This window comes from Podarcis bocagei (assembly GCF_964188305.1).
Source record: "Podarcis bocagei genome assembly, chromosome: 12".
NCBI lineage: Eukaryota > Metazoa > Chordata > Lepidosauria > Squamata > Lacertidae > Podarcis > Podarcis bocagei.
In genome coordinates this window covers 12228022-12246713 of record NC_138137.1, presented here as the reverse complement: position 1 = coordinate 12246713, position 18692 = coordinate 12228022, and the positions used below count along the sequence as shown (strand labels likewise).

General features: G+C 40.8%; 1 protein-coding gene across 5 annotated transcripts in view; it reads right to left on the bottom strand.

The window, feature by feature from the left end:
* Positions 1–18692, bottom strand: part of ULK4 (unc-51 like kinase 4) — a 159834-nt gene that overhangs the window by 106638 nt on the left and 34504 nt on the right. For all 5 annotated transcript variants that reach the window (XM_081164361.1, XM_081164360.1, XM_081164364.1 and 2 more), the window contains exons 20-24: positions 17429–17590; positions 12898–13080; positions 8228–8355; positions 5735–5868; positions 1304–1425 (exon numbers count right to left, since the gene is read on the bottom strand). In XM_081164361.1, coding sequence (XP_081020487.1) covers positions 1304–1425; positions 5735–5868; positions 8228–8355; positions 12898–13080; positions 17429–17590 — 729 coding nt within the window. The remainder of the gene's footprint in view (positions 1–1303; positions 1426–5734; positions 5869–8227; positions 8356–12897; positions 13081–17428; positions 17591–18692) is intronic.

Below are 18692 nucleotides of genomic sequence, written 5' to 3'. Positions count from 1 at the left end.
TCCGGGGTGGGAGCGCGGGGTGAGCCCCTGAGGGATGCGGAGGGCACCCTCCAGTGTGCAACAGTTCAGGGTAGGAGAGGGGTGGTGAAGCTACTGCCCACTCCTCCCCTGATCTCTGCAGTTGGGTCAGAAGTGAGTCAGCGCCACAGCTGACGCCGCCGGACACAAGGTGTACTGCAGCCTAGGATGGGCGGTACCACTGCCACCGACCTGCCTGCTCTCCTGTTTATTCTGGTGTGGAGCCAGGCTGCAATGAAGGAGCCTGCTGTGGGGATGCCTATTTGCACCCCCTCTAAAAATTGTGCCTGGGGGCCATGGCACCCACCACACAATGCCTCTGATCCAAAATACTACATACCGTGAGATTTCCAATACAGTGGTACCTTGATTTACAACCATAATCCGTTCCGGAGGTCCAGTTGTAAACCAAAACAGGTTGTAACCCAAGGTGTGCTTTCGCCAATGCCCCCCCCCACCCCAAATTGGTTGTAATCCAATAAATTGGGTTGTAATCCAAAAAAAGGGACACGCACTTCCGGGTTTGACGTGGTTGTAATCCAAAATGGTTGTTATCCAAAGCAGTTGCAAACCAAGGTACCACTGTAGAGGGGTGCCAGGAGCAATGGCAGGTAGAAACATGGTGCATTCTCTTTACTGCCCTCTGCTTTCATTTTATTAAAGCAATGTTTTAGATGAGTTCTGTGAAGTTTGAGAAGGCTGTCTCTCCCACTCTTCCACCCATCACCCTCTTTCAGAGCACTGCACCTGTCCACCTCTTGAGTCAACTGGTACTTTATACTACTCCTGGGCTCCGTCTGGAGCAGACACTTTCCCACCCAAATGTAACACTGAAGGAGAGAGTTAAAAAGGCTTGTGTCCTGCCAGATCACTGCATGCCTTATGGGGCAAATGTCTTGCACATTTTCTACTTCTGCCCAGTACTCAGAAATGCAACAGGAAGAGAACTGAGGGAAGTTGGGAGCAGAATCTTCTGCTCTCTACGTCACTGTACAGACTGGTGAGACCCTGGTCTTCATGTGCTCCACTCATACTTGATGTAGAACTGGAGAGGGCTGGCAGCAGGGGTGCAGGTTGGAGAAACAAGCCACAAAAGCATGATATGCTTCACTTTAATTAGCAGAATAAAATGAAAGTGTAAGAACTCTGTAACAAAACTCACTGGCATCAATTAATGCCAATCTACAACAAGGCAACATTTTGGACTATAACCAATAAAGTGGAAAACGCAAACAACCCAGAAACCAGCAACAGTCTTCATTTTCTGTTCTTTAACAAATTATACCTGGGATGTCACAAGATGAAGTACCACAGGCATCATTGGAAGGCACCCTTTCAGCTGCTTAGCTTGAATTGTTGATGGATGTTTACGTCCTGATACATTTGCTAAAGCAGAAAGAATGTCACCTACAAGCACAAATTTCATGATATTAGCAAGTCTGTGGTCCTTTGCAGTTACTGAGGATAAACTCCACTTAACAGTTAGACTTTCTTCCGACAAAGTCTGGGCTGGTACAAACTGAACTCCTGTGGGGTCAGACACTGTGATTGCAATGGAGCACGAGCATCCTGCTGCCTGCCATTTGGCTATTATGAAGTAAGAGGAGCACCTTCATGTCCTATTTATAATTATATCTATTTATAATTATTATCTGCTAACTGAAAGGGAAAGCTGTAAGATATAACTCCCTTCTGCAATGGATAACATTTTTTTACAGAGTAGCATTGTTCGAGTTATGTAATACCCTCCAAATATGTTCATTAATAAATCATATCAGTGTCTGAATTTTTAATACAGTACAAGTTGATTGTAGAAGGTCCCAGCTAAAATTGAAATTTTCAGGTTTTCAGTATTTTAACCTTGTATGCAATGCTCCACTACTGGTGCTCTAAATAAAGAAACAGGCTTACTTTAGCACTACCTAATTATCTTATGTCCAGAAGTAGAGGCCGGCCCACTAGGGCTACTGGGGCATGGCCCTCCCAAGGAAAATGTCAAGCATCCTCCAAAATCTCAAAGCCACGTGTGTTTTTCCTGTTGCACAAACCTTTCATACTTCTACTTGAACTCCGAGATGTTCTGCAAACATTTCTGTCAACCTATTGTTCTCTGACCAATCAAGTATTTACAGAACTCAGCTATATTACTGGATTAGGATCGGCTACAGCAAAGAGATCCCTCTCGTGTGTCTCTAAGCAGAAAAACCATATGACTGACTAAAATTCAGCACTACTATGAAGGCGTCAACTCCATCTGTTATGAGGTTAACCAACAACCTCAGTATTGACCTAGTGGGGCTGCCTTGAAGGGTAGTTAGAGCAGACACAGAGCTGTTTCCTAAATGGCCCATTCCTCAAAATACATTCTTTGCTGCTACCCAGAAGAAGGGCGTGGTTGCTAGTTTGAGCAGCTCAGTTTATAATTATATTGATTAAGAGAGTGTAATGGTGCAGTATATGTTTTTTGCTTAATCATTTGCAGTTATTTTTGTGAATGGGGGGATAACTGCTCACTATATAAGCCCCATAACCTCCTAACACCCATAGCAGGTCTAGTGAACACCAGCCACCACTGATGCTGTGTGTGTGTATCTCAGTATTAAACTCAGGCTAAAAGTTGATCAACCCCTAAGACACCAAATAGGCAAAATAGACAATGCCTTTTGGCCACACCTCTTAGAACCCAGGTGGGCAGAGTTGCTACTCAACATGCAGACAGATACCCCAACAGGTATAGGTGACTCAACCAGTCTCTCACAGGTAATATTGTTTAAATTACAGAAAATAGTTTTCTTAGGTAGAATCCAATAGTTCAATCCTGGCACAGCAACACAGTGTTGGCAAAAGGTCTCAGAGCCAAATGATATTTCATTAAGTAGGTAATTTGGCCTTGCATGTCTGCTTTTCTTTTCAAAATAGCAGCTGGCAGGAAAGTTAAAAATATAAAATCACAAAAGTGCATAACACAGTTACAAACAAAGCAATACCCCACTGCTGAGGAGGGGGAGAACCATGTGTGGCACCTTGAAAAAATAAAAATGGAATAAATAAGACACCAGGATTGGGACTGCATGTCCAAGACGGCTAATTGAACCCTCATTCAAAAATCCTGATGAAAATCATTATAACACCTGTCAAGCTGACACAGGAAGGAATCTGTCATTGATGGGTGATCTATTTTTTATTTTTGCCTGGGGAATGGTATGGTCCTGACAATATTTCTGTGGGTTCTGGCTTCTGTCAAGGTGTTCCGCTGAGCCAGAAAGCGGTTAAGTCATGCTGGCCACACAACCCGGAAAGCTGTCTGTGGACAAATGCCAGCTCCCTCGGCCTGAAAGCAAGATGAGCACCGTAACCCCATAGTCACCTTTGATTGGACTTAAACGTTCAGGGGTCCTTTACCTTTTACCCCTACCATGAGAAAACAGCTATTAATTTAACAAGAAAAAGCAGACATGCAAGGTAGAACAATATATTTAACATGAAGCGTAGTTGGACTCTCAGTGCTCGCACAAGGTAAGCTGTAAGTTTCCAGTGACATCCATCACCGGACTCAGCATCAAACTGCAGCCACTACCTTTCCTATGCTGGAGCCACAGAACAACTCCTATGCTGCACTGGTGAAAAGACTAATGGAATACAAGATACCTTTCTGACACCATTGCACTGATTTCTGTTGGGTCCCTGCTAAATGAGGACATGCCTGAGAATTCTCTGAAATTACATGCCGTGAAGCAGAAAAACTCATAGTTTGTACTGCTAAAGCTCAGACAAAAGGGAGGTTAACCAGTTTTTAATAAGCATTGTTATAGTTTACATGATTTAGGTTTGAAAAATGTACATCTGAAACGTTTTTCTACTTTTAAAAAATAAGTACTTTAATATATGTGGTTTACAGCTACATCTGCTGGAAGAGACGGAAATTTCAATATTGTTTACATGCAAATGGCCCTCTCAAATCTACAAAAAAACTAGATCGGCAATTGAACACTTTTTAATTTAGTTTTATTTGCCAATTTGATTATTTTGGACATTAAAGGGCCTTCTTGGTAGTGATGCCCGCCCTGTGGAACGCCCTCCCATCAGATGTCAAGGAAATTAACAGCTATCTGACTTTTAGAAAACATCTGAAGGCAGCCCTGTTTAGGGCAGTTTTTAATGTTTAATGTTTTAACGTGTTCTTAATATTCTATTGGAAGCCACCCAGAGTGACTGGGTAAACCCAGCCAGATGGGCGGGGTATAAATAAATTATCATCATCATCATCATCATTATAAAGGGTTAACTAAATATTATTCACAAAACACGTGTAAGAGAGCCCCATTTTTTAAAAAGGAAATGATGGGAGAAGAATGTTTGTGTCTTAGCTTTGCCATTAAAACTGCATACAAATTAACAAAATCTCACGTATACGAGAAGATATCTTGGCACTGTAATATTGTTGTCAAGTTCTCTAACTTAAACCTCTTAAACCTGCTGTTGCCCTATATATTCAGCAAGAATTCAAAATGCATTTCTTAATTATGACATTATGCCTCACTTAATTTCTCTAGCACTTGCTTTCTTGCATGAAATCCTTGTATATCAAGTAATGCTAAGATAATCTTGTAGTGCTCCAGCAAGTGGCAGCTTTTGGGCTCTCAAATGTCAGTGGTGCCCTGTGCAATGCTAAAATTCAGTGCCCATCGCTTTCTGTGCTCTGTTCTACATCACTGTTGTGATGCCCTTTGTGGTGCCGGAAAAACTGCCTCTGCTCCAGCAGACTGGTGATGGTTGAGTCATGGAATAAATAATAATAATAATAATAATAATAATAATAATAATAATAATAATGATGATGATGATAATAATAATAATAATAATAATAATAATAATAATAATAATAATTTATTTATACCCCATACAGTAAGACATAAAAAACACTAAACACGGCTGTCTTCAGATGTCTTCTAAAAGTCAGATAGTTGTTTATTTCCTTGACATCTGATGGGAGGGTGTTGCACAGGGCGGGCACCACTACCAAGAAAGCCCTCTGCCTGGTTCCTTGTAACCTCACTTCTCGCAGGGAGGGATCCGTCAGAAGGCCCTTGGAGCTGGACCTCAGTGTCTGGGCTGAGAGACGGGGGTGGAGACGCTCCTTCAGGTATACTGGGCTGAGGCCCTTTAGGGCTTTAAAGGTCAACACCAACACTTTGAATTGTCCTCGGAAACATACTGGGAGCCAATGTAGGTCTTTCAGGACCAGTGTTATATGGTCTTGGCGGCCACTCCCAGTCACCAGTCTAGCTGCCAAATTCTGGATTAATTGTAGTTTCTGGGCCACCTTCAAAGGAAGATGCTGGGATCATGGATGTCGAAGCTGATGTTGTAGTTCCACTCTAAATGTGGGCATGGAGGGAGCGGCCACAGTGGTGTAAGCTCCCCAAGAAACTGTAGAGCCTACTACCCTTTCTCCACCATTTCCAATTATAATGGTGGAATGCAATCCAGCAAATTCATTCCTATTACCACAGGACCACAACTGTAGCCCTCTAATACTTCTCCCATTACAGCATGTTATCTTTCCTACTGTAACTCATGCCATTACTGCTTTTGGAATGTCAGCGTCTTGAGGCAAGAACTGTGTTTGCTTTTGTCATTAATCCTCTACAGTGCTTCACAAGAAAAGAGCAAAAGGGACCTCTACCTCCTTTTATAGCGAGGCAGCAGAATTTACCTAGAATTTGTGGCAGCTCCTGCACAATGTGATAGATGAGAAGATCCAGGCATTTTGACAGGTATTCATTGCTGCTTTGCTGCTCTTTTCCTGGCATGGCCTTTCTGCTGTCTCTTTCAATGTACATCACCAATCTACACACACAGAAATTCATCTTATATAACAAAACAATGATACTTCTCTCAAAAGATCGCTAGAAGAATTTCCATAAGGCAGCATACCCGCTTCTGGAGCCCTCCAGATGTTTTGGCCATGTTGGCTGAAGCTGATTAGAATTGCTACCCAAAACATCTAGAGGGCAGTGGGGTGGTGAAGGCTGCCATGAGAGTGGGTACAGGATTGCAGCATGGCATATAAGCTCTTAAAATCTATTCTACATAAGTGAACCTTCATTGCATGTAATTGTATTAACTTGTTTTCACATTTTATTTTAGATTGAAGAGGAATAAAAGTCCTGCTTTAACAAGTTAATTTATAATTTCTTCATTCCACAGAAAGTAATACTAAATCTTACAAGCTTTAATTGGGTGAGTAATCCCTTAGCATCTAAAAAAAACCTCCACTGTGGTTGCTATTCATTCAGGAAGAGAATCACTTCAATAGACCCTTAGGCAATGGTGAAACAGAATGCATAGCAAAGAGAATATATACAGTGGTACCTCGGGTTACATACACTTCAGGTTACATATGCTTCAGGTTGCAGACTCCGCTAACCCAGAAATAGTACCTCGGGTTAAGAACTTTGCTTCAGGATGAGAACAGAACTCGCACAGCGGTGGCACAGCAGCAGCAGGAAGCCCCATTAGCTAAAGTGGTGCTTCAGGTTAAGAACAGTTTCAGGTTAAGAACGGACCTCCGGAATGAATTAAGTACTTAACCCAAGATACCACTGTATTTTAAATTTTACTATGTTTTTTTTTAATGTTTCACATTTGAAAATGCTTTGGCTATACGTATGATGACTCACACATCTAAAAAGCCAACAGTAGCTCAAAAGAAGTAAGCAAGCCTGATAATAGCACCAAACCTTAGTTTGATGTTATATCTGAACCAACTTTAATACAGATGCAGCGATCTAAAACTGATTGCACAGTCTTTGAAACAATTTACTGATTTTAACATTTTAAACAACTTCTTCTAGACTTTATTTCTAATGAAGTTTAAGCACTGCAAGTAGGAACAAAGCAAAAAGTCCATCGAGCTAATTATCATCAGTCAGTGAGAAGTTATGGTATAAGCAAAAGCAGGATGGAGAGAAATTAGAAGCTAGTAACCAGCTAGGGCAAGGCAAGTACAGTGGTACCTCAGGTTAAATACTTAATTCGTTCTGGAGGTCTGTTCTTAACCTGAAACTGTTCTTAACCTGTAGCACCACTTTAGCTAATGGGGCCTCCTGCTGCCGCTGCGCCACCGCTGCACAATTTCTGTTCTCAGCCTGAAGCAAAGTTCTTAACCCGAGGTACTATTTCTGGATTAGCGGAGTCTGTAACCTGAAGCGTATGTAACCCGAGGTACCACTGTATGTAGTAAGAAAAAGACAAAGAAAAGAAGCAACAGAAAGTATGTTCAAAGTGGCTTGCATGGCGGGGTGGAGCTGCAACAATAGCCTCCAGAGAGCAGCACTGCTGCCACTGGCGGAAGAAGAGGGGGGAGGGGGAAGCGCACCGCCCCCGGCCCCACGATCCTGGTGGGGTGCCATTGCAGCTCCCCACCAGCACTGGGCACCACGCCCCTGCGTACAGTGCGCCACGCCCTGGGATGTGCACCAGCCACCCCCGTCTGCTCTCTGCCCCCAGTGCTGGAGAATGAAGCTCCACCACTGACTGCTGCCACTTACTAGCAAGGGGAGAGGCAAGGCAGTGATGAGGTTAGGCTGTAGGGGCACAACAGCACCAAATTGGGTCTGCTGTTGCTGCCTCGCAACCCTAACACCATGGCTACCTTGTACCTACCAGTAAGCAGCAGTGACAGTGCTGCCGGGAGATTCAATATTGCAACTCCCCCTGCCCAGATCAGTAAGCTGCCAGTAACTGTATTAAGTTTTCCATTGTCAAATATCAGGTAGTGAGATTCAAAATGAGCTTCCGATTTTCTTGGGCCATGCAAGTGCCGTATCAACATTTCACAGCTCAATTTCTGACTTGCTCAGAGTAGCTTGGCAGTCTTTCCCATGTTTATAAAGGTTTCTCCTTTGTTTTGATCAATCAGAGGCTGCTCACTCGGTACTAGTGATTTCATAGTTCTGCCTTGTAATCCACCAGATAAGCAACCATGCCGCCAGCATTGTAAGGTAACAAGTTTGTTGATAGAAACATGATACAATTCCCAGAGTAAAATTTTAACTGCACACACCTTTTGGTCCAATAATAGCTTAGAGCATCGCCAACATTGGAAGGTAACAAGTTTGTTGATAGAAACGTGATACAATTCCCAGAGTAAAATTTTAACTGCACACACCTTTTGGTCCAATAATAGCTTAGAGCATCACTTTACCTCGCTTGGCAGCTCAGAAGAAGCATCTCTTTATTATTAATCAAAACTTGTAACAAGACTAGAAAAGCCTTTGCTCGAATGGAGGCAGAAGGACTTTCAAACATTCGAATAACTGTAGTCACAAGGTCCTGGTTGGAAAGTTGGGGGTGGGGGGAGAGAAACACAGTTTCAAGGAGAAGAATACATATAACTTGACTCTTCCCCTCTCCCTATCATTTTAAATTAAAATAGTGCATTACTAATGGCATTTTTTCACAAGTCAAAACTACAGAAGGAAATTGTGAGATAAAAGTTCTGCTATTTGTTAGCCAGTATCAGTTTACCATCCTTCATGGTATCTGCAGGTGCCTGCCCTGCCGTGGTCCACCTTATAGACATCACCAGTTTTAGTCCGCACAACCCACAGGTAGGAGGCTATGATTTCCCTTCAAATTGTTTTCCACACTTCTTTTTGTGACATCACAAACTGTAATGCAAACACTTTCCATGAAGTTGGGTCTTTCATGGAAACTGCATACACAATCTTCTGAAAACTAACAGATAACATCAAATTCCTCTTCTACTAAACGCAATGTAGTGAATAGATACAAGGGTGAACACAGCAAATGAATGCACAAATTAAAAGGTGCTATTCCAGCGTTAAAATTAAGGGCAGTTTAGCAGACCAAGTTGGCAACTCTTTAGTTTATAGAACTGAAGATATTGATTTTTTTGCAAATGTGTTACAAGATAAAAAACAAACCTTTATTGGCAGTGTTCTCTTGGACTATAAAGGGATGAATTACTTTTTTTTGAGATAGATTTCTGTTTTGTAAATTGTATTTTTCAAAATTCACATTGCCAAAGATCCCGTAAGCAGACAATAGTGATAAAGCAAAGAAAATCCTTAGCAATCCCATGTGACTTTTGATAGTTAGGCAGGAGGTATGCCTTTATACAGAAATATGAAAAGATGTACAGTCACTGTGTGGCATGCTATGTAGGCTGACAGGTAAATTAAACAGCAGGCCACAGACTTGTCATTATCTTTAATGTAACACAGAGGTCATTGGAACTCTCAAACTATAACATACAGAAGCAATACAGGAAGAAAAGGGGCTGGTAATTATATCAATAAATCTGCTGTTTAAAAAATATAATTGGGTGGTATTTTAATACGTTCTACAAATGACTTTTTGCAGTCTGAACTGTAGGTAGCAATTCCAAAGCACAGGAAGAGACTTGGTCTCTTGCCTCCAATTCGTAATACACTAAACTAGATGTTCTATAATGACTCTGAAGGGATTTATTTAATTAAATTTCTAAAATTATAGCCTCCCATGGAAGCGGGGGAAGGGACAGGCAAAAGCTGACTTTTCATTTTCCTTCTGTCCACATCAGCACACAGATCCCTCTCCCCACAGATGTATCAAGAATCGGGAGATCCTGATGAATGGCCTGAGGGTTTTTTTCAGGGACTGGCTGGACGAGGAAGAGTGGTGGCAGCCAGTAGTCCAGGAGGTACGTGAGGTGGAAGGGGACTTTGAACCAGGTTCAGACTGGTGGGACAGGGAGGAATCATCAATAGAGAGTGAGAGTGAAGGGGAGAGGCTTGAGGTAGTCACAGGTGCTGATAAAGAAGGAGCAGGGGCTGGGTCTCCTGCTTTGCAACACAGTCCTGATTCAGGAAAGAAGGGTCAAGAAAGGGCGAGAACAATTAAGAAAAGCTGAGACACAGTGAAAAAATGCAAGGAGGGAGGTATAAATAAGGGAGGGAGAGGACAGAACTTTAGCTTCTGCAACTGACGTGCTTATCTGATGGATGTGCTGTGTGCTGACTCCTTGATTACTGAGCAATAAAGTTAATTACTGCAAGCACTGTGCCTGGTTCTGCTTACAGTGTCAGACAACAGATGGAGGGGCTTTTCTGGCAGCCTGACAGGTTCACTGTGAAAAACTGGGTAGAAGGACCTTAAAGGTAAGAATGTGGCATGTCTGTGCCATGCAGTTTCTGCATGTGAAACAAACATGGTCAGAGAAAGTAATGTGTGGGATGTATGGAATCAGACAGACCAAGCATAGAAACATGAAGCCTGAGTGAATCATGCCCTCCTTCCTGTCACTTGACTAGCTGAAGACCCAACAACTGGGTCCAAACAAACCTCAAACTATATTTTATGATCTGCATATTAACAATGTATACAAAGTAGAAAGAAAATTATGGCCATTATTCAGATTTTCTGCCCCCCACCAAACTACAAAGTGGTAGATTTCAAATAAATATATACTAATTATGCCAAGGATATGCAGTGGTCTTTTGCATTGGAAACTTCTATTATCTCAGTATGCAATTACCCTGAAATCTCTTGTACTCCATTACTCCTGAGATCTTTAAAATAGTGAGATTTTTAAATGCTATAAATAAGAGTATAAGTATAGTTTCCCTAAACTTTTTAAATCCCCCCCCAAACCACCCACTTTAGGCCAAAGTTTGTATGAAGAGTAAGCTATTTTATTATTGAAGAACTATAATAAAGTCCTAAAATAAATATTTTCTAAAATAAAAAAAAACAAAGCTACAAAAAAAAACCCATTTACCAACATCTAATCAAATAATTACAGAGATTACAACCATTTTCATGGACTGATAGCTGTGGTTTTTTTGTATGGTTAAGAAGAAGAGTCCAGTTTACTAAAAAGTTTTTTCTGCGTATTTCACTTACAAATTGGCCTAAGGTCCTTTAAGGATAGAATAACTGCAGTACAACGTTAGTTGCAATTGTTGCACTCATTTTTTTTTCCTTTTAGGTGTCTGGGAAGGACCATGCTGAAGTAGTTGTCTTCATACATTTCTCATTGGTTTTTTCCTCGTGGCCATTATCTATAGGCATACTACAGCTCATTGAATTTATTGAATTTCAACAGCAATTCAAGTATAGATTAGTTCTACCTCTTGGGACTTGGCAAAGAAATCATGTCAACTTCTGTGCCTCATTATTTTATATTCAGCTTATTTCAGTTATTATTCCTTCTATTAGTGAAGTTCAGGGTGTATGCTGATATTTATGTAGGTAGAACATTAGCACCAGGCTTGGGGAAAGTATGTTATTTAAGAAAGGAAAGGAAAGGAAAGGAAAGGAAAGGAAAGGAGAAGGTGAGGTCCCAACAGCAAAACTGGGAAAAAAAGTCTGCATATGCAGGTATTTATTTGTGCAGAAAGCTGAAGGGTTAAGCAGTATGGAAAAAAGCCCAACAATGTCCTCTAGAGCTCAGGACATGGCCAACTGTACCCTCTTCCCAGCAAACCCTTCCTAGCAAACTGATTTGCAGAATCCATAAGCCATCAATCCTCTGGGAAGAGCTGCTGAAAATCTTATGAATAGCAGCGAAAGGCACTTTCTTCTGGAGGCAAAAGCAGTGAAGAGGCTGATGCCAAGAAACAAAAGGGGGGATGGGGTGACAGGATTGGAGCCAATATGGGAGCTTAGAGAAAGAGGAAGGAAGCTACATGTTAGAGGCAACCACAAGGTATGCATGCAGACGTATGCAAGTCCGAAAAATTTAGTCTCTCAAAGGGAGAAAACCGCTCCCAAAACAGTTAAGTGGTAAGTGAGGAAACTTTAGAAAAGCCGAGGAAGTTCTTTTAATGTCTCAATCATAAAAATGGTCTAAGAATAGCAAAGTGAGTGCTGCTGGAGGCTCACAAGTGGAAAATACATATGGCTGGAACTTTGCTTCTCTTTCTAGGCAGGCATGCAGACCAACACAGCGGTGCACAGCAATATCACACAAGCAACATTTCAATAACCTTAGTAAAATGACAATGGCAGCTAACATGCAGTCCTTTAAACCTGGCAATACTAGTTAAGGTTTCACTAGGCTTCCCTGGACTTCTCTAGAGAAGGAGAAAATCCCTGTCAATTTCACCAGTGCTTTCTTTTTTACGTTACTGAGAATTCCTTCTACACTGGAGCAGAACTATACAAACACAAACGCAACACAACTGAATGAATCGTGATACCACTGCAAATTGTGTGGAGGGGAAATCATACAATGGCTAAGATAGATCTCCCTGAATAAATCTGTTTTTTTAACCAACCACAGCAATTTTCCTCTGATGAGAACATCTTTCTTGTTGCTCTCCAATAAGGGGTTTCTGAAACCACATACCTGCCTGTCTGCTTATGAGACTGACTACAAGGTAGTCAGTCCTTAGCTGAGTCCTGAGCACAGTTCCTTAGCTGTGGTAGCCCCCCTTCAGATCTAATAATATCAGATGCAGGAAAACTTCTTTTGTTTTTATTCTCTCTCATAATTTATTTGCTTCCATAGAGAAACATTCCCAAGGGTGGTGAAAAACAGCAGTATACCCCACGTATCACTAGGCATCTAGGGCAGGGAGGAGGCAAGCAAAGCACACTTCTCTTACTTTGTTTTGACCCCTGCTGTTTATGTTTGCAGTGCTACTATTTTATGATTTTTTGTTTTTCTTGTATGAAATTTTTTTGAAGATCACTTTAATGGAAAGGTCACTTACGCCTGTTTATTTAAAACTAAAATATGAACTGGCTACTGTAAAATTTATAGACGGTTTATAGAGATGTCTTTAAAATCTAGTACAGCACACAGTAACAGTCAATAAAAAAAGTTTATGAAAAATATTTGTAACACAAGAAAATGTTTAAACAAACCTTTTCCTGAACCAGCCTTTGCAAATGGATTCCACATGACAACATAGCGGAGAACATAGTCATCATGTGCTGTTGAACTTTGCATATTCCAGTTGCAAGTGAATGTATCACTGCTGGTAATCCCACCTTTTCAATCACACTCTGGAAAACACTAGGTGAGTGACGAGTAATTTTGCACAACGCCTGTATAAAACAAAAAACTCTGTTGAATGTTTTCAGTTTAACAAATGTAAATACATACTTTGTAGCAATATTTTTTCTTTTAATTAAATTTATAGGCTAATTTATAGTCTTAAGAACCCTCAAAGCAGCTCCGAGGTTTCAGTAGTGAAACAACACTGTTTCCTAACTTGGCATTTTGCTTTCTTCAAAAATCTATGTTTAATTTTAACATGTTGAACAGTGTATTGAAATACAAAACACATCATTTAACTTGTCGGTTTGCATTTCTTAGTACAGAAAGTACTGATCTGATGTGCAGAGGTCTTTCCTATTCTAATTCATTCAAGAGGTTTCTGGAAGCTTCTCTGTATGAAAGAAGCATCATGATTGTTTGGGTTATACCTTCAGAGAAGCTGAGTGTACAGCTGGCTTGATCTGGTTCTCTTATCTCTTCCAATTAAGGTCATGCTGACTATAAATATAGGCCAGAAGGAGCCTGGGTTTTACTTTCTCTTTCTATCTCTCTTCCTTCTGGTGTGGTGTTCCATACATAGGATGCTTAGTGCTAAGGTTTAGACTTATTGTAAGTTATTGTAAGTTCTGCAACTGGAATTTTATGGACTGTGCCAATCCTGAATGTATTGGATTTGTGACCATTATGCTCATTTGCCTTCAGTAGCAAGTAAAGCTCTGCTGGATGAAGTACAATTGCCTCTAGTCTTTTTGAGGGGAACTGTGCTATCTGTTTAAGTTTTTTCCTCTTCCGGCGCTGGCGCAACCTGTCTTCTATTTCTTTGGCAATGGCAGTTCCTGACATTGAGAGGCAGCCTGTCACCAGAGCTGCCTTCTGTTCCTCTTCATCCTGTAGCGCCAGAAACCCAGGTTTAAAAAAAACCAGGCTGGATATAATTAAGCCTTGTTCCAGCAAAGCAATGGGAACAGTCTCCTTCCTTTAACTACTTAAGCATCCCTTAGTTGTTTATATCTGTTACTTGACCTGTGTTGCTTGTACCTTTCCTTTAAATAAGGTTCCATATTGGTAAGGTAAAAGATAAAGGACCCCTGGACAGTTACCGTATTTATCACCCTACAGGACACACTTTTCCCCCTCCAAAAATGAAAGGGGAAATGTGTGTGCGTCCTATGGGGCGAATGCAGGCTTTCGCTGAAGCCTGGAGCGCGAGAGGGGTCTCCAGGCTTCAGTAAGCTATCCGCAAGCCGTGGGAGAGCTGCACGACTTCGTGCAGCTCTCTCACGGCTTGCGGAGTGCTGCCTGCACTCAGAAGCCTGGGGCGTGCTGAGCTCAGCGCCCCCCAGCCTTTGGGCTTCGCGCGGCTCTCTGCAAGCCGTGGGAGAGCTGTGCGAAGTCGCGCAGCTCTCCCACCACTTGCGGAGAGCTGCTTGAACCCAGAAGCCAGGGGCGCTGAGCTCAGCGCCCCCAGGCTTCGCGCAGCTGTCCCACGGCTTGCGGATAGCAGCCTGTTCTGGGGGCTGGGGTCGGGGGAAGCTCGGGCTTCCCCCGCCCCAGCCCTGGGGGGGAAATAATTTTTTTTCTTTATTTCCCCCCAAAAAAACTAGGTGCGCCCTATGGGCCGGTGCACCCTATGGGGCGAAAAATACGGTAAGTCCAGTCAAAGGCGACCTAGGGGGTTGTGGTGCTCATCTCGCTTTCAGGACAAGGGAGCTGGCGTTTGTTCACAGACAGCTTTCTGGGTCATGTGGCCAGCAGGAATAAACCACTTCTGCTGCAACGGGACCCCGTGATGGAAACCAGAGTGCACAGACACGCTGTTTGCCTTCCCGTCGCAGCAGTACCTATTTATCTACTTGCACTGGCATGCTTTCGAACTGCTAGGTTGGCAGAAGATGGGGCACTGTGGTCTAAACCACTGAGCCTCTTGGGCTTGCCGATTGGAAGGTCGGCGGTTCGAATCCCCGCAACGGAGCGAGCTCCCATTGCTCTTCCATATTGGACACAGACATACAGTATGCCTATTCCAGAAAATCTTGTTGTATGGTAAAACAGAGGCCGCTGTAAAATGCTTTGGTGGCTCCCAGTCAAAACTGAGAGGGTTGGTAGAGGAGTTCCATCTGAAATCTTGGCAACATTGTTTGGGATCCTATTTTAAAGTTTGTATGAAATTGTATTTCTTTTGGAAACTTAGTGAAGTTCAACAGTAACAATAATAATAAGAATTAAAAAATAGTAAGCCACAGACCATTTCTACATTAATATTTTGCATAAGGCCACCCACTTGGATCTACTGACAGCTCCTCAACTCAACTGCACATATGTACATGTAGAATTTTATTATATTTTTAGTGAGCTGACAAACCATGAGCTTCCCTTCAAGACTGAATTAGCCACATTTCAGTAGCTTTATGCTTGCATAGGGGTAGCTATTAAAAAGATTTAAAGGATTATAGGTTCAAACGGATTTTGACTAACAAGGGCAAACATATGCTACTTATTTAGAGGCAAATCATAACAATCCATCTTGTAATAATGATTCTAAAATTTAATAGAATAATTTTGGATTTTGACACTAGCAAGATGATGAAAGATTCAGTCTTGTTAGAAGGTATGTCTGTGACACATACCTGAGGCAGGTTACACTGCAAAGCAAACAGAAAATGTTGTGACATAGTTCTGGACTATCAACCATGACAGATAAGACTGCAGAGGGCAGTGATATTTGCTATTCAACCCACAGGCTACATACCTAGTACTTCTGGTATAAAGACTTTCCTAAATACATTTTTATTATTGATTTATGAAATAATAACACCACCAGCATGATTCTTTTAATATAAACATTGCTCTAAGAAAACACAGTGTCTACTTTCTCCAAGTAAACTTGCCAAAGCTATCAGGGGAAACTTCTCAAAATACTACATAAAAATGTCATAATTTAATTTAATTTTTTTTTGGGGGGGGATAGAAAACTACAATGCAAGCCCTATGGGAAAACAGTATTATACAAAAACACTGTAGCCTAAATGCAGAAAATGGCATTAGTTTATAAGGAGGTTTCAAATCAGCATACAGCATATTCAGTTTGACCTGAAAAAGTGGTACCTTAACTTTTCTTATTGCATTAAAAACAAGGATAATTCCAGTGATAATTCCCCTAATTTTCTGTTCAAATACAATTAAAATGAGATTTTCAAGTTTGTAATTCTAAAATGCATATTGAAGGTTTTTATTTAGCTACCCCGATGCAATAAAGTAAACGGGGAAACATCAAAAGTAACTCATTTTTACTTTTAGCATATTATTTTGAAAACGGGTAGAAAATAACACCTCAAATTTGGACTCCATTTTAGTTGCTATTTACAATAAGCCATGCCAAAGAAACGGCATGAACAAAAATGCACCATTTTTGAGAAGAGAACCTAGAAGGACCTTAAGATGTTTATTACACAGCTGATGCTTCAACAAATGATGGAGCAGTTCTTCACCACTGTCCTGCAAAGTTCAGTAGGGAACATTCCCTTCTACCTGTTGTTCCATATATATGACATTTGTCTGAAAACACAGGTCTATTAAAAAATGAGTACCCTACCTCTGTGCCCAGGCGTGCAGGCTATTTTTCAAAATAATGTTGCTTAATGCAGGAGAACAAAGGTGAAAGCTGAGGATTTCTAATCATATCAAAATGATTTTGCAGTTCTGTATCTTGAACTCTACTTCTAAACTGTACTTTAGCTTCTGATAGGTTAAGAAATCTTTGCTATAAAAGCAAGGAATCAAATATATTATAAAGAATATAGACTGAAGAGCTTGATGAACAGAACCAGGATTATGCTATTTACATTAATGAAGTTCTACTTTCCTACAAACTAATTTTAATCAACAAGTTAACCATTTCATCTCAGGGGGCTGGGGGGGGGAGGAAAAAGGACAATCAGATCTTAGATCTTTTAAGTTGAGCAGGAGTAGTTCCTGGGAAATCAAGTAAAGACCTCAGCAAATAAAAACAACAATTACACAGAATCACAGACTTGTAGAAGTGGAAGGGACCAATGAGGGTCATCTTCTAGTCCAACCCCCTGCAAAGCAGGAATTCATTTTGAAATTAGGAATAGTTGAGCAAAAAGCCAAATGCCAAGACAATAGTAATATGCCCTATGTATATTTCAACCTTAAGGAAGATGAGAGACAGCTTGGAAGAATTTTTTTTTGGTTGAGTCAACTAAATAACCACCCATTTTCTTCAAAATGAGTATGAGTTGCATCCAAAGGTAGTTTTGCCTTAGTATAAAGAATATATTTCCAACCTATCCTAGTTTAAAAAATGAGAAGAAATGAAGCATAAAAATTAGGAATGATGTACACCTTTATTTTTAAAGAACAAAATCTGCTTACCGAAACAGCAGTTATTCTCAAAGAATCTATGGTTGAATGCGTAAAAAGATACCACAATATTGGTCCAATTTCTCCAGTAATAAATCCCTGAGCATAAGAAGAGAAGGTGGAGCATACATTTTCAACAATCTTTGCTGCCATATGGTTTATAACTCGTTCTTCCTAGAAAGAGAGAATTTTTTAAAAAATTAACTATCACTAAGTAAAAATTAAATTCAAACTATAGCAACTGCTAACTGATACAGGGAAGGACTGCATGTAGGAAATCCCTAGGGCATGATTTTCCCCACCTCTGGATAATAATTTATTTCTATTTTTTCCATAAGGGCAGATTCAAACCACTTTGCTTCACATGTTACTTCTACAGTAAAATGACTCCCACTTATCAACCGTTAATGAAGCATCAACTCTAGTTTACTACACCAGTTCCTAACAAAGAAGTCCTCATTTCAACAAGATGCAATGGATTATCCTAAAACAAGTGGGCAAAGCAGACATTTTAGCATTGCTTCACCAAACAATTTTGACAACTGTCCTAAGATTATTTTGTCATTTCTTTGCCTCATGGATTCCAGCAAAAAGGATGCAAATGGATGAAGGAAGACCACGTCTCTTTGGCACTGGAGTCTTAGAGCTATTCGTGGGAAAGTGTAATTATTAAATCATTTGGGTTCTAATTTTGCTTTAATTCAGCACAAATTAAAACTACTTTCAAAACAGATCAAAACCAAAGTAAAAAATTAACAGATAGCAATTGTTACTATAAATAATATATCTCCAGCAACATAAGGCAGTAATTTAGGTTATGTACAGTCAAATGTATTCCTTAAGGTTCTCTTTAGTTTGCATATGGCAGCCAATGACAAAATGAAGCATGCCCTGGACCAGATAACCATAGCATCTTGGCTGGAAAAGGGTCATGGATTGTCACTGCGTTTCATGAACTCAATGAGGCTGTCAGACTAATTCAATTTGCTGCCACCTGAGATAGGCTCTCTTAAGCCCCTCTGGGATCTATTATCAAACAGTGTATACGCAGGAAGATTGTGCCATTTTCTGCTTAATTTGCTTCTGGAAAAGAAGACTGACCTAAACTAATATTTGGTCTCTTATACTGAAGGGTTCATTTTGTCATAACAAGAGCATATAAGCTACCCTGCTTGACAAAAATGAATCTGTAAGACATGTTTATATAGCTTTCCTCAAACCTTTAGTCTGTCCTGTAGAGTTCATAAACACCGACTAAATAGAATGTTACACATAC